This window comes from Solanum tuberosum, unplaced genomic scaffold (assembly GCF_000226075.1).
Source record: "Solanum tuberosum cultivar DM 1-3 516 R44 unplaced genomic scaffold, SolTub_3.0 scf00494, whole genome shotgun sequence".
NCBI lineage: Eukaryota > Viridiplantae > Streptophyta > Magnoliopsida > Solanales > Solanaceae > Solanum > Solanum tuberosum.
In genome coordinates this window covers 372,909-385,713 of record NW_006239417.1, presented here as the reverse complement: position 1 = coordinate 385,713, position 12,805 = coordinate 372,909, and the positions used below count along the sequence as shown (strand labels likewise).

The 12,805-nt window shown below is 31.9% G+C and overlaps 1 protein-coding gene and 1 pseudogene across 2 annotated transcripts; both read left to right on the top strand.

The window, feature by feature from the left end:
- The first annotated feature begins 4 nt into the window (after window positions 1-4).
- LOC107058353 (putative disease resistance protein RGA1) lies at window positions 5-1,845 on the top strand (annotated as a pseudogene).
- A 5,181-nt stretch (window positions 1,846-7,026) lies between these two features.
- LOC102584913 (transmembrane protein 45A) lies at window positions 7,027-11,119 on the top strand. 2 transcript variants are annotated; one of them, XM_006364419.2, is made up of 3 exons: window positions 7,027-7,195; window positions 7,746-8,410; window positions 10,408-11,119. In XM_006364419.2, exons 2-3 carry the CDS (start codon window positions 8,064-8,066, stop codon window positions 10,883-10,885), a joined length of 825 nt encoding a protein of 274 aa, XP_006364481.1. In that variant the 5' UTR covers window positions 7,027-7,195; window positions 7,746-8,063; the 3' UTR covers window positions 10,886-11,119. The 2 variants fall into 2 exon arrangements, with proteins under 2 accessions (XP_006364481.1, XP_006364480.1); XM_006364418.2 differs by lacking the exon at window positions 7,027-7,195 and having other exon boundaries at window positions 7,611-8,410.
- Window positions 11,120-12,805: the final 1,686 nt, after the last annotated feature.

The window sequence follows — 12,805 nt, the reverse complement described above, 5'->3', positions numbered from 1 at the left end:
AGAGGATGTGGGTAATGAAGTATGGAATGAACTTTACTTGAGGTCTTTCTTCCAAGAGATTAAAGTTAAATCTGGTAAAACTTATTTCAGTATGCATGATCTCATCCATGATATGGCTACATCTCTGTTTACAGCTAGCACATCAGGCAGCAATATCCGCGAAATAAATGTAAAAGGTTACTACTCACATAAGATGTCCATTGGTTTTGCTAAAGTGGTTTCTTCTTACTCTCCTTCCCTCTTGAAAAGATTTGTCTCATTAAGGGTGCTTAATCTAAGTAACTTAAAACTTGGTCAATTACCCTCTTCCATTGGAGACCTAGTACACTTAAGATACTTGAACCTGTCTAGCAATAGCATGCGTAGTCTTCCAAAGCAGTTATGCAAGCTTCAAAATCTGCAGACTCTTGATCTACAGGATTGCCTGCCACTTCGTTGTTTGCCAAAACAAACAAGTAAACTTGTTAGTCTCCGAAATCTTTTACTTGATCACAATTTATTGAAATCTATGCCACCAAGGATAGGATCATTGACATGCCTTAAGACTCTAGGTCAATTTATTGTTGGAAGGAAGAAAGGTTATCAACTTGGTGCACTAGGAAGCCTAAATCTCTATGGCTCAATTGAAATCACGCATCTTGAGAGAGTGAAGAATGATAAGGATGCAAAAAAGGCCAATTTATCTGCAAAAGCGAATCTGCATTCTTTAAGCATGAGTTGGATGAACCATATGGATATGAATCAGAAGAAGTTAAAGTGATTGAAGCCCTTAAACCACACCCCAATCTGAAATTTTTAGAAATCATTGGCTTCAGGGGAATCCATCTCCCAGAGTGGATGAATCACTCAGTATTGAAAAATATTGTCTCTATTGAAATTAACGACTGAAGAAACTGCTTGTGCTTACCACCTTTCGGTGATCTGCCTTGTCTAGAAAGTCTACAGTTATGGTGGGGGTCTGAGGATGTGGAGTATGTTGAAGAAGTGGATATTGATGTTGATTCTGGATTCCCCACAAGAATAAGGTTTCCATCCTTGAGGAAACTTGTTAAATGGGACTTTGGTAATCTGAAAGGATTGCTGAAAAAGGAAGGAGAAGAGCAATTCCCTGTGCTTGAAGAGATGAAAATTCACGGGTGCCCTATGTTTGTTATTCCGACCCTTTCTTCTGTCAAGAAATTGAAAGTTCTTGGGGACAAGTCAGATGCAACAGTTTTGAGGTCCATATGTAATCTCAGGGCTCTTACTTACCTCTACATTAGCATTAACTATGAAGCTGCTTCACTCCCAGAAGAGATGTTCAAAAGCCTTGCAAATCTCTTTCTTTAAGAATCTCAAAGAGCTGCCTACCAGCCTGGCTAGTCTCAATGCTTTGCAGAGCCTAAAAATTGATGACTGTAACGCACTAGAGAGTCTGCCAGAGGAAGGGGTGAAAGGTTTAACTTCACTCACAAAGTTATCTGTTCATAATTGCGAGATGCTAAAATGTTTACCGGAGGGATTGCAGCAACTAACAGCCCTCACAACTTTAATAATTACTCAATGTCCAATAGTGTTCAAGCGGTGTGAGAAGGGAATAGGAGAAGACTGGCACAAAATTGCTCACATTCCATTTCTGGATATTGGTAGCGATTCCATATGTTTGTAGGGCTATTTGTTTGTGAGTCTCTTATTTTTGGAAACAAATCAACAATCTATTTGTATTATAGGCTTTGAGAATCTATTACTTATTTGTAATTGTTTCTTTGTTTGTAAATTGTGAGTATCTCTGGTTCTGACATTGTATGTAATTTTCTGATTTTATTTTGAAAACAAATCAATGATTTGTAAGATCCATTTGTATTATACTTGTAATTATTGGCGAACAGTAATGTTGTCTCTTGATTATCACTTTCTGAATAAATGTTGTGTCACATGGAAAAAACACCAAATAGAACCATTCATGTTTTTTTTATAACATATAAACATTGACTTTTAACTTAGTTTCAACGGATAATCATGACCTTTAACTCTGGATGTATACAAGTAGACATTTAAACTTGTATAAAATTGAAACAAAATTTTAAATTATACAATATGACATTGAGAGTAATTGATACAGATTACAGTCGTTGCTGCTTTTCGATTCTCTGTCATTTTCCAGGTAATTGATTTTATTTGATTCTCTCTCTCTTTTTGGTGCTGATTGATTGACATGCTTGTTAATTGGGTGTCGCTGTTGTAATCGGTATCAATTACTCTCAATGTAATATGTATATCCCAAACAATTTTTGTATTATGAAGTTAAATATATTTCTAAAACTGCCCTAAAAGTAGTTAATATACTTTTGAGTGTTGTATCATGTTTTTAATATAAAATATTAAAATTTAGATGAAATTTACTTTCTAAGTGAAAAAGTTTTTAATAATTTGACTTTTATGCTATATAATTTAAAGTTGAACGACTTTTTAATTAAAAAAATAATAAAATATATGATAATTTTTATAATACAATGGCCTTTATATGATGAAAAAAGAGAAAGAAATTAGATGATAACAATATCCAAAAATAATATTAAAGAATTATGATTTATATATAATTAAATTAATTTTAAAATTTGATGAAAATATAGAGAGAAGAAGAATATGTTGAAGTGAAATGATGTGGTGGTGGGTCCATGGGGACATAATAAAAAACAATTCTCTTAAATAATCCTTTCATAACTAATGATAAAAAAAATTATTGTATTTTACAAATTGCAGATAGAGAAAAGGGAAATGGGGCGGTAATTACAATGTAGGGAATCGAACCTTATCAACAAGTTGAGAGTTCAAGTAATAAACCAACTGAGCTACTAAGATCCCTCTAATTAATGATAATTGTGATTCATTTAGCATAAAAAATTTCATTGCACTTACTTTTAGAGGTTTGAAAACACTAGTTCCTCTATTTTATATTAATTAAATTTGTGAGGCAATGTAGACTAATTAAGAAAAACATTTACGGACATAATTTAAATTATACTTTTCACTATTGTCTTTTGTGAAATCATAAATATAACTTTGTAAATAGTGCAATTTATCCCCTAGAAGCAAATTTTACTAAAGAAAAGGGCAAATATGAAGGAAAAAAACTAAATATTCATTTTGAACTTTGAACAATTTAATTATTTTGAACAATGAAAAAAATCTCAAATATTCAATTAATATGAAATAGAGAGTAACTTTATTTTAGAGGCAAAATAAAGTTACTGTAGTATGCTAAAATGTTTACCGGAGGGATTGCAGCACCTAACAGCACTCACAACTTTAATAATTACTGAATGTCCAATAGTGTTCAAGCGGTGTGAGAAGGGAATAGGAGAAGACTGGCACAAAATTGCTCACATTCCTAATCTCTGTAAGTAAATATTTGTTTTCAATATGAATTGGGCATCAGAAAGCAATGCTATCACTATTTTATTTTTTTTCTCACGTTCTGTCCCTCCCTTTTAAGTTATTTAATTATTTTGGCTTTGTTATTTTATTTCCCACTGATAACTTGTTGAAGTTAATTAATTTGTTGATTCATGTATCCTCTATTTAAATAGGGAATGCTTGTTTAATTTCACATTGTTGAAATAGTTTCTTACGACAGTGTCCAGCTTATTGATATATTATCGTAGTAATATTCATCTATTTTCAGGACTTCTATTTTGCTAAATAATAAGTTATATTATTATTATGAAATTTTAATCGTTCCCATAAACAATCTGAGTATATATCAGTGAGTTATTTGTAATTGTTTTGTTTGTGTCTCTCATTGGATGTCATTTTCTGATTTTCTTTTGGAAGCAAATCAACTATTTGTATTATACTTGTTAATGTTGTAATTATTGGCTAACAGTGGTTGAGTATCACATTCGGAATGAATCTGGCACATGGGAAAAACACCAAATATAGCGCGAGGAAATTTTCATGAAATTTGACATACCTGTTGTCTCTTTCTTCACTTCTGGTGCTTGTACTGCTGCAATGGAGTTTGTCGCATGGAAAAACCATGGTGAGATTCGAATTCTTCCTGGATTGCCTGAAACAGAGGAATGATAATAAAGGGATGGAACTGGTGGATTTCTATCACATTGTGGATGGAACTCAACAGCGGAGTCCCAATTTTGGCGTGGCCAATTCCATGATGCCAAATTGGTAACAAATTACTTGAAAATGGGACACATGATTTTACTTAGTGATAGACCCAAGAGAGATGGTGAAGAAAGAAGACGTAGTTCAAGGAATTGATGAACGATGAAGAGGTTCATAAGCAACGAATGGCTTTAAGATCCATATTTCAGAACGGTTATCCAGATAGTTCACTCTTTGAAGTCATTTACTCCATCCATAAGCAAATGAACACATGCCACATACCCTATTAATCTTCATTATACTAGAGAAGGAGGAGTTGTTAGAATAACGTTTAGTGTCTTTGAAGGACATACACGCATTGCTCATACATTAGAGTAAAATTTTGTTAGCATTAATTGTATATATAAAATTAAAACATTATATATGATTATACATGCATTTTTGTTACTCAATAATAATTTTTATTAGTTATTTTTAAATTTGAAAATTATTATATTTCAAAATATCCACATAACGCGTGAATACGCATACTAGTAATAATTTAACAATAATAAAATAACATAAAACATCACGTAATACTAAAAAAGAATAATAAGACAGTAGTACAAGAGTAATATATAGTAAAAATCAAATTTACAAATGCATCATCATGATACAAGGTTTGTCTTTTTCCTTCTTTAATTATTTTTTCTAGTCTTCTTTAATTTTTAAAAGAAATTGTTGTCCCCATCTTGAATTTGTAAAAGCTAGTATAATTGTTTGTGGGCAGAAAGTGATACGAAAATAAATAAAAAAAAGGGTAAAAAGACATTTTAAATCGGGTAATTTCCCTAGAAATTACTTAGAAATATCACTTATGTTTGTTTTAGGACTACAATATCAACTAACTTTGCTTATTTTCCTCAAAATGTACTTGACACAAAAAAATACATTATCTCTCTCCTACTAGGATGCCATGTCACATTATTCCTTTTTTTATTATTAACAAAAATTTTTTAAAAATAGACAACTCATATATTATATCCAGTAAAAAAATTGCTTAAGGAACTGTAATATGAGCTCCTCTGATTCTTCAAGAATATGTGGCTTCCTCCGGTTCTTCAAAGAATAAATTAACGAATTTGCATAAGGACCTGTCTCCTTAGCCGTTGTATACCTTTGATGTCGATCAAAGAAATCGCCACGAGGTAAAATTCAAGTTTTCTTCTGATTCTTTATTTTTGAAGTGTAAATTGTGAAATAATTTGAATACTTGACATGATATTGGAGTAATTTTCTTAAAATTTAGGGGTTTTTTGCTTGCTTGTTTTTTAATCAGATATTTCTATTGTTTGAATCTGCTTAAGCTTTGAACAAATGTTTATAGTTTGTGTAAAAATCTTTTTTTTTCTTTACCATGAACAAGAAACCTTTGATTTTTTTACCGTGAACAAGCAACAGATGTTTATGGTTTGTGTAAAAATCAATGTTCCTAATATCTAGTTTATCTCTAAATATCCAACTAAATCTATTGTCTTCTTCATCAGCTTCAAGGAACTAGTTTAATTTTTTCTTCGACAGCAAGACTAAACTTTTGTATGGATATAACGGCAAATATTCGTAAATGAAACATAGGCTAAAGATTTTCGCTATAAAATTGAAGTAATTAGATTTTCATAGAGAATGGATTAATGCTCTCTTATAGATATATTAAACAAGCTGTCATTTAAATAATTAAAAAAATATTATTAATAAATTTAAAAATGTGACATGGCATCCTAGTAGGAGAGAAATAATGTATTTTTTGTGTCTAGTATATTTTGAGGAATATAGGCAAAATTGGGTGATATTGTAGTCCTAAAACAAACATAAGTGATATTTTTAGATAATTTCCCAAACATGGGTGACTATCTAGGGAAATTACTCTTTTAAATCGCGTGACGCTTATCAATATTTATTTATCGTTTAAAGGATTGTGCTAATTTATCTGTATTTACTGAGGTTGTACAAAAATGAGTTTAACTTAAAACATGAAATAACTCTAGCATAGTTATTGAAATTCAAAAAATTTACAGGTGAAATTTCTATACCATGTATTAGTGTTCAAAAATTTCCTTGAGGTAAATCTAACATAGCGAAATGAAAATTTTAAATTTTTAAAAGTGAAACTCTTTAAGACAACACACTTTCGAACTAGCACTCATCCTAAGAAGAATAAAAATAACATAATAAATCAATTTAATATTATATCAAAATAATTTTAAGAAATTATACATTCATTGGTAATGGCCTGATAATTTTTTATGTCGACTGGAGATCATGTTGACTATTGGTGATGATTGTGAATAATAGTTAATGGGATGATTATGATCGATCGATAGTTGTGAATATCGATGTAATTGGAGATTGTAATGATAATTGAAGATAATGATAATCATGAATTATATTTCATGATGATGATGAATGACTCTGATGATTGCTATCAAATAGAAGATGATTGTAAATATCATTAACAATGTTAATTTGATCATGGTAGGTGATAGTGAAGGTAATAATAACAATGGTTAGCGATGAAAGCAAATGGAGTGGGAAATTATTATTTTTGTAAAAATACTTAAATTAACAAATATTAAGTTAGTAATATTAAGATTTTATTATAAATCTTAATATCTAAACTATTTGATTAAACCTTAGTAAAACCAAAAACATTTATCTAAGTCTAACATGTACTTCCACAATTTATTTTACTTCATCCATATTGATCTAGTAAGAAAATATTTAAAAAATATTTATTAAGAATATATTTGCTAAACTAACTTTACTATTGATTTTTTTGAAACTTTAAATTTAGTACTCCTAAAAAAAATATCTGTATATGTCGGAAAGAGAAAAAAACTGAGGCACCGTTCAAATATAAAATTAATACTTATTAGATTCAATAATACGTCCATAATTGCCGTCACCTCTGTCTTCTCTATGACCCAATCTCAACTTTCTCCGATCCCCACTTTCTTAATCATTCCTTTTACTTTTTAGTTTTATCCTCCTTTTTCTTGCATCACAAATAACAACAAGATAAACTATAGTCTTTTCTTCGGCATTCACAAAAACAAAGGTGCGTTACATTTACCTGCAACTACCCTTTTGCTGTTCAACTCTTCTTGGTTTTAGCAATTCCCTTTTTTTTGGGTTGTTTACTTAACTGGGGCTGCGATTGATTAATAAATTATAGATCTGAAATTGGGTTTTTCAAATCTTGATAATTACAGTCGTGGAAATGTGGAATTTTTTACTTTCTTTCATTTTCAAGCCTGTTAATAGGCAGAGGTAGATAGGATCGAGGAGTTTATTCGAATATATATGATTAAGATTATTTTTACTGTAACTTCTTCGGGTGTTTATTTCTTTGTATTTTTTTGTGAAAATATTGGTTCCGCCGCTGGTAGTACTATTTTGACTTTTATGTAGTTGTCATTAGTGGGCCTTGAAAACACGGAATTCCCTACTTTTCTGAATTCTCTTTTGTCAATTCAAAAAAGTCAGCTTTTTGTGAAATTATTTCGTTGAAAAAGTTTATTTCTGATTTGCTTTGGAAGAGTAGTTTGGTGAATGACCAATATTGTTTGCTCACAACTAAGTTTAACAGCTGTTTTTCTATGGAACAGGTTGTAGTTAACGAGTTTGCTTTCTTCAAAGATTGTGCAGTATCGTTTCTGGGTAAGTGGGGATTGATTCAGTTTGTTTAAGAATATATTCTCACAGAAAGTTAACTGAACAAGGAGCTCATCTTTCTAGCTTATCTGTTTTAGATAAGCTAAATTTTAGTTTTTTACAGAGCATAATTACAGAGAACAGGGGTATATTAGAAAAGTGTGTGTTTTCCTTTTTGGTGATATTGTGTTGAAGAAGTTTCAAGAATTGGGTCAATCTTGAATTTTGTTGAAACTGTTTGGTAGATCTTTTCTTGGTTGTTGCAAGAAAAGATGGGTTCTTTTCCTGGGCATGTTCTTCCTGGGACATTGTTTCTTGTGATTGGTGTGTGGCATATATGGTCTGCTCTGGTTAGATATTCATCGAATCCCAAGTCATTCAGGGTAAGGGTTTGGAGCCCTGTTCCGGGTTTTGATGGGAAGTTGAAATATTTGGAACTTTATGTGATAGCAATTGGAGGTTTTATTGATTTCTGTATTGAGCTCTTCTATTCGACACACCTCAAACTTCTCGTTCATGGAGTTTTGAATCCTACTCATATGAATAACTTTGAGCATGCTGGAATGCTTCTCATGTTCGTCATCTTTGGTTTGATTGTGCTACTTTCAGAGAAAACCAGGTTAGTTTTCCTGATTCATAATCTTCCTTGACTTTGGTGCTTGTTGGCCTAAGGGTATTTTTGATTATATGTTAGGGTAAATTTGAATCTTAGTAGTAGTGTAGAAGTGAAATGATCCAGACAATCGCTCTCCTAATTAGCTTTTGATCGTGTTGAATCCAACTGTCCACATGTTCAACATAGTACTTTTTTAGACTTGTGATACTGAACCTAAGGTTAATACTTACCAACTCTTTTTCCTTCTCTATTATCACAAGTGAATTGTGAGGTTGCTAGCTATGGTGCTTGATATGATAGAAGGTTGAGTGAAATTATAAATTTGATTGATTTCTAATAATTATTTGCTGATTGGGGCATGGTCTCTGCCTATTCTATTTGTAAAGAACCTATATTTAGAACCTTCTTTCTTTGTATGTGAAGATGATGAGAAGATTGAATGAGTGTCCAATATCCTATTGTAATCATTTTTCGCTTTTAGTTTTCATTAGTGTTCTCGTCATATTAAGGGAAGTACATTGAGTTCTTCAGCCTAGTAAAAGTTATTGGAACTTCATACACACTGTGTAGTTCTTTTTTGGGCATCAATATAGCTTTTTATACAATTTTCTCAAGAATTACGATGGTCTAGATTTCGTCAAGTAATTCACACTGTCAAGTTGGGTTACTGCAAATCAAGTAACCATACTTTTGAAATAATCATATGCATATAAGTCCTCCTTCGAGGAAGACTGCTCCACCATCCCCATGAGAAAAGTGGAAAATGACAGATTGCAAGCAAATATAGGTGGTTTCCTCCCCTCTCCCAAGGAAAATGAGGAAATTCCAGTCTTCTAGCTGCCCTTTATTGATTTGTCCTAATGGATACTCCATCCACTTTCCTTTTTATTTCTCTTTTCCTGTTTCTAGATATGTGCGTCTTTAGCAATAGCAACCCTTCAAAGTTAAAGGGAAGCTGTCAAAACAGGCACTGTAACACATTATTCTAGCAAGATAAGTGTGGTACCGGTTAGGTATAACAAGTACTGGCAGTGGGTAACTGGCTGAAATAAAGAGCTTTTACTGCCTAGGAACTGCAAGTCTGAATCTAGTCATATATCGTGTTAAAATTTGATTAGTTGGAACCAGAACTGAGCCATGCTCAAGAAAAGAAGTCAATTCCTTCTTTGTTATTTCTCTATAAGGATAATATGTTCTTGAACTGAGTAGTCCCATTCACAAGTTCTAGAATCGATGTGAAGAATGAGACTTGAGTCTGCAAGCTTATACTTGAAAACATACTATTACAATCACATGACTGATCTAAAGTTTCTGGATGAACTAATACATGTAAGATCAATACTGTGTGTATTTTAAATTAATGATATTTGATTTTTCTTCCGCCCACATCAATAATTCGTTATCATCTTTCTTGCTGGCCGACATAACAGGGGTCTGGATTCCCTAGATTGCCTACTTCTTTATGCAATCCTTGGAAATCATGCTCCTAAACGAGTTTTGGAATCAGTTTTTATCTGAAATGAACAAAGATAAAAAGAAATTTAGATGACTATAACCATCATCAACCTTATCACATGTGTTTTTAAAACCTGATAAGAATCAGTTTAGACAAGATATTCATGAATTAGTTGTGCTATCATGCAATGTGTTGAAACTCTTCCTTAAAGTGATAACTTATTTCCAGCAGTTCAGTAAATATTCAGAGTGGGATTACAGTTTGCATACCCTTTACTAAGTGAAACTGGAACTTTGCATTATTCACTATCATTTGGTGAGTGAGGGAAAATCAAAATATAGCAACTACATATGTTCATTGCTTTAGGCATATGATTAATACCTTACGCTTTCTTGGGGGGGTCATTTCCAACATGAGTTATCCTACTTTCGACTCTCCTTAAGGAGTTAATATTTTTGTGTATTTGCCTATCTGTTTGTCTTGGATCTTCCATTCCATGATTCCATCAGTTTTTTAACTCGATAAATTTGCTTTCATCTTTCAGTTTTCTTCCCTTGCCTGAAGGTGCTCTCTGCTTGATCGCTGCCACAGCATTCTCTGCAGAGTATTTCTTGTTCTTTTTCCACTCCACAACTCACAAAGGCCTCGAAGGGTACTATCACCTTATCCTTGTCCTCCTGATAGGCCTATGCATATTGACGACTATCGCTGGAGCTCTCATGCCCACCAGTTTCCCTGTTGACTTGGCTAGCGGCATTTCTGTAGCACTCCAAGGCCTCTGGTTCTATCAAACTGCATTCACTCTGTATGGTCCTATGATGCCAGACGGTTGCCAACTCAAAGGGAACGATGTCATGTGTCGTTCAGAAGATAGCGAAGTTCGAGGGGAGTTGCTAGCAAACCTCCAACTTTTCTCCATGATATTTGTTGTCCTTGCTGCCACTACTGGAGCTTATGGTTTTGCAGCTTCAAAGACTGGTCATAAAGATATTAGGAATTCTCATGTGCCTCTTGATGGTTAGGAACATTGATAATAGTATTAGCCATTTTTGTAACATATTCTTTTGTTAGGGAAAGGCCTTGAATGAAACATTTGAGGATATTGCTCTTAAGTTATTCATTTGTCTAGCTTGGTAAGTGTCAATTTGACACTTAAAAGTAGACTATTGTTGTATTGTTACTTTAATTAAGGTAGCTGCTGGTAACTATGGATGGACAAAGCACAAAAAAAAATTTAAAAAATATTATTTTAAATACACTCTATTTTGTTGTCTTTCCATTTATTGCAAGTGAATTAAAAAAGATGTTACACTTGGAAGAATAAGAAATAATTTGATAATAGCATTGATGACAATTAGGTTGGGCTGCAGAGGTTGGCGGCAATTCAATACTCTATGGTAGGTTTGGTAGAAAGAAAAATGTTTTCCACGTGAGATATATTGAGTTACGGATTAAAAATACAGTATTTTGATTTTTTTAGTTTCATACTTGAATTATTACCATTTTTTTGTCGAAATATATCTCAATTATTAGTTGTTCACTTTTCCTTCATGAATAATGGTAATATTTCAGATAGAAAAAATAAGCAATTGATAGTTGAGGACCTTGAGGTATTTTGATAAATATTTGATGATAATTCAAATACAAAACTCACACTTTTGATAATTCAGATATGAAACTCAAAAAGATCGAGATATTTAATATTAATCGCAGCTCATTGATAAAATTCTTCAAATTCCATGCTCCAGATTTTGACTGGGCTCGAAAAGACCAGGAAGTAGATGTCTATAATAAAGTATTCAACACATCTTTGTCATTTTTGTAAGAAGAAGTGATTAGGAATATAATAAAAATGAAGCTTTTAGACGTGTGTAAGTATCCATCATTTTTTTTACATAATTAAAAAATAACAAATTTTGTATAAAAGAAAATGAAGAGGTAACATAAATCTATTCCTGGATAACGTATAAAAGAAAAAATAAAGGAAAAGATAGGAGTAAATGACAATTACTGGTTCGTTAAGTTTGGGGTAAGTTTACAATAGTTCCTTAAGTCTATTTTTGGACAGTTTTAGTCCTTTAAGTTTGTCAAAAATAAATATTTCCCAAATATTAAACTAATTTTGGTTGTTTGATTTAGTGGGGAAAAGAAAAAAAACTTCGGGAACTCACATTTAGGTGAATCGTATTTTCGATTTTAGCTATTTTTCTATTTTGGGTGTCTACGGCAAGATTTTTGAGGTATGGTTTATGCCTTTTTAAAAATCTATTTTTAGTGTTAGTGCTGTTTTGGTTGTTGCAATTTCTTTGATTTGACAGGACGTTCATGGTGCTTTGGTGAAGCATTTATTCTTTCTTAATTTTTGTCAAATTTAAGAATCAAACTTATCATTATTTGATGAAAATCAGTGTTCACTTTTAATAAACTTAAATATAAAATTCCTCAAAATTATTTAAGAGACTATTCCTTCCGTTCATTTTTACTTGTCACTGTTTGACTCGACACACCCACTAAAAAGAGAACGGTACATTAAAGTCAAGTATTTGAGCCATCCAACCATGAATTATTATTTTTTAACAAAAAAAATCCTTCATACCAGATACACCCGTAAAATAGAAATGATATCACAAAGTGACACGAAACTTTTACATCATTGTATCAAAGTCGTTAAATATAAAGAATAAGTCGTTCAATTACCTAATTATTTAGATAATGGCTAAACAATTTTACTTAAACAAATCACTCGATTTTATTTTAATTGTAGGGAACAAATTCTCATTTTCTCAAAGCAACTTTTTATGATATGTCAACCAAAAAATATTTTTTTTAAAATGGCTTTCGTGATAGAAGGGAAAAAATAAAAACACTACTACCATCAACCATGGTCGATGTCTCCAACAATAGTCATAGTCCTGCAAATGGGGTCTAGAGAGAATAGAATG

Excerpts from the sequence above, each read along its gene's own strand:
- LOC102584913 (XM_006364419.2), top strand. The coding sequence starts at position 8,064 with ATGGGTTCTTTTCCTGGGCATGTTCTTCCTGGGACATTGTTTCTTGTG. Across the intron at positions 8,411-10,407 it reads CTACTTTCAGAGAAAACCAG|TTTTCTTCCCTTGCCTGAAG; the intron begins GTTAGTTTTCCT and ends TTCATCTTTCAG.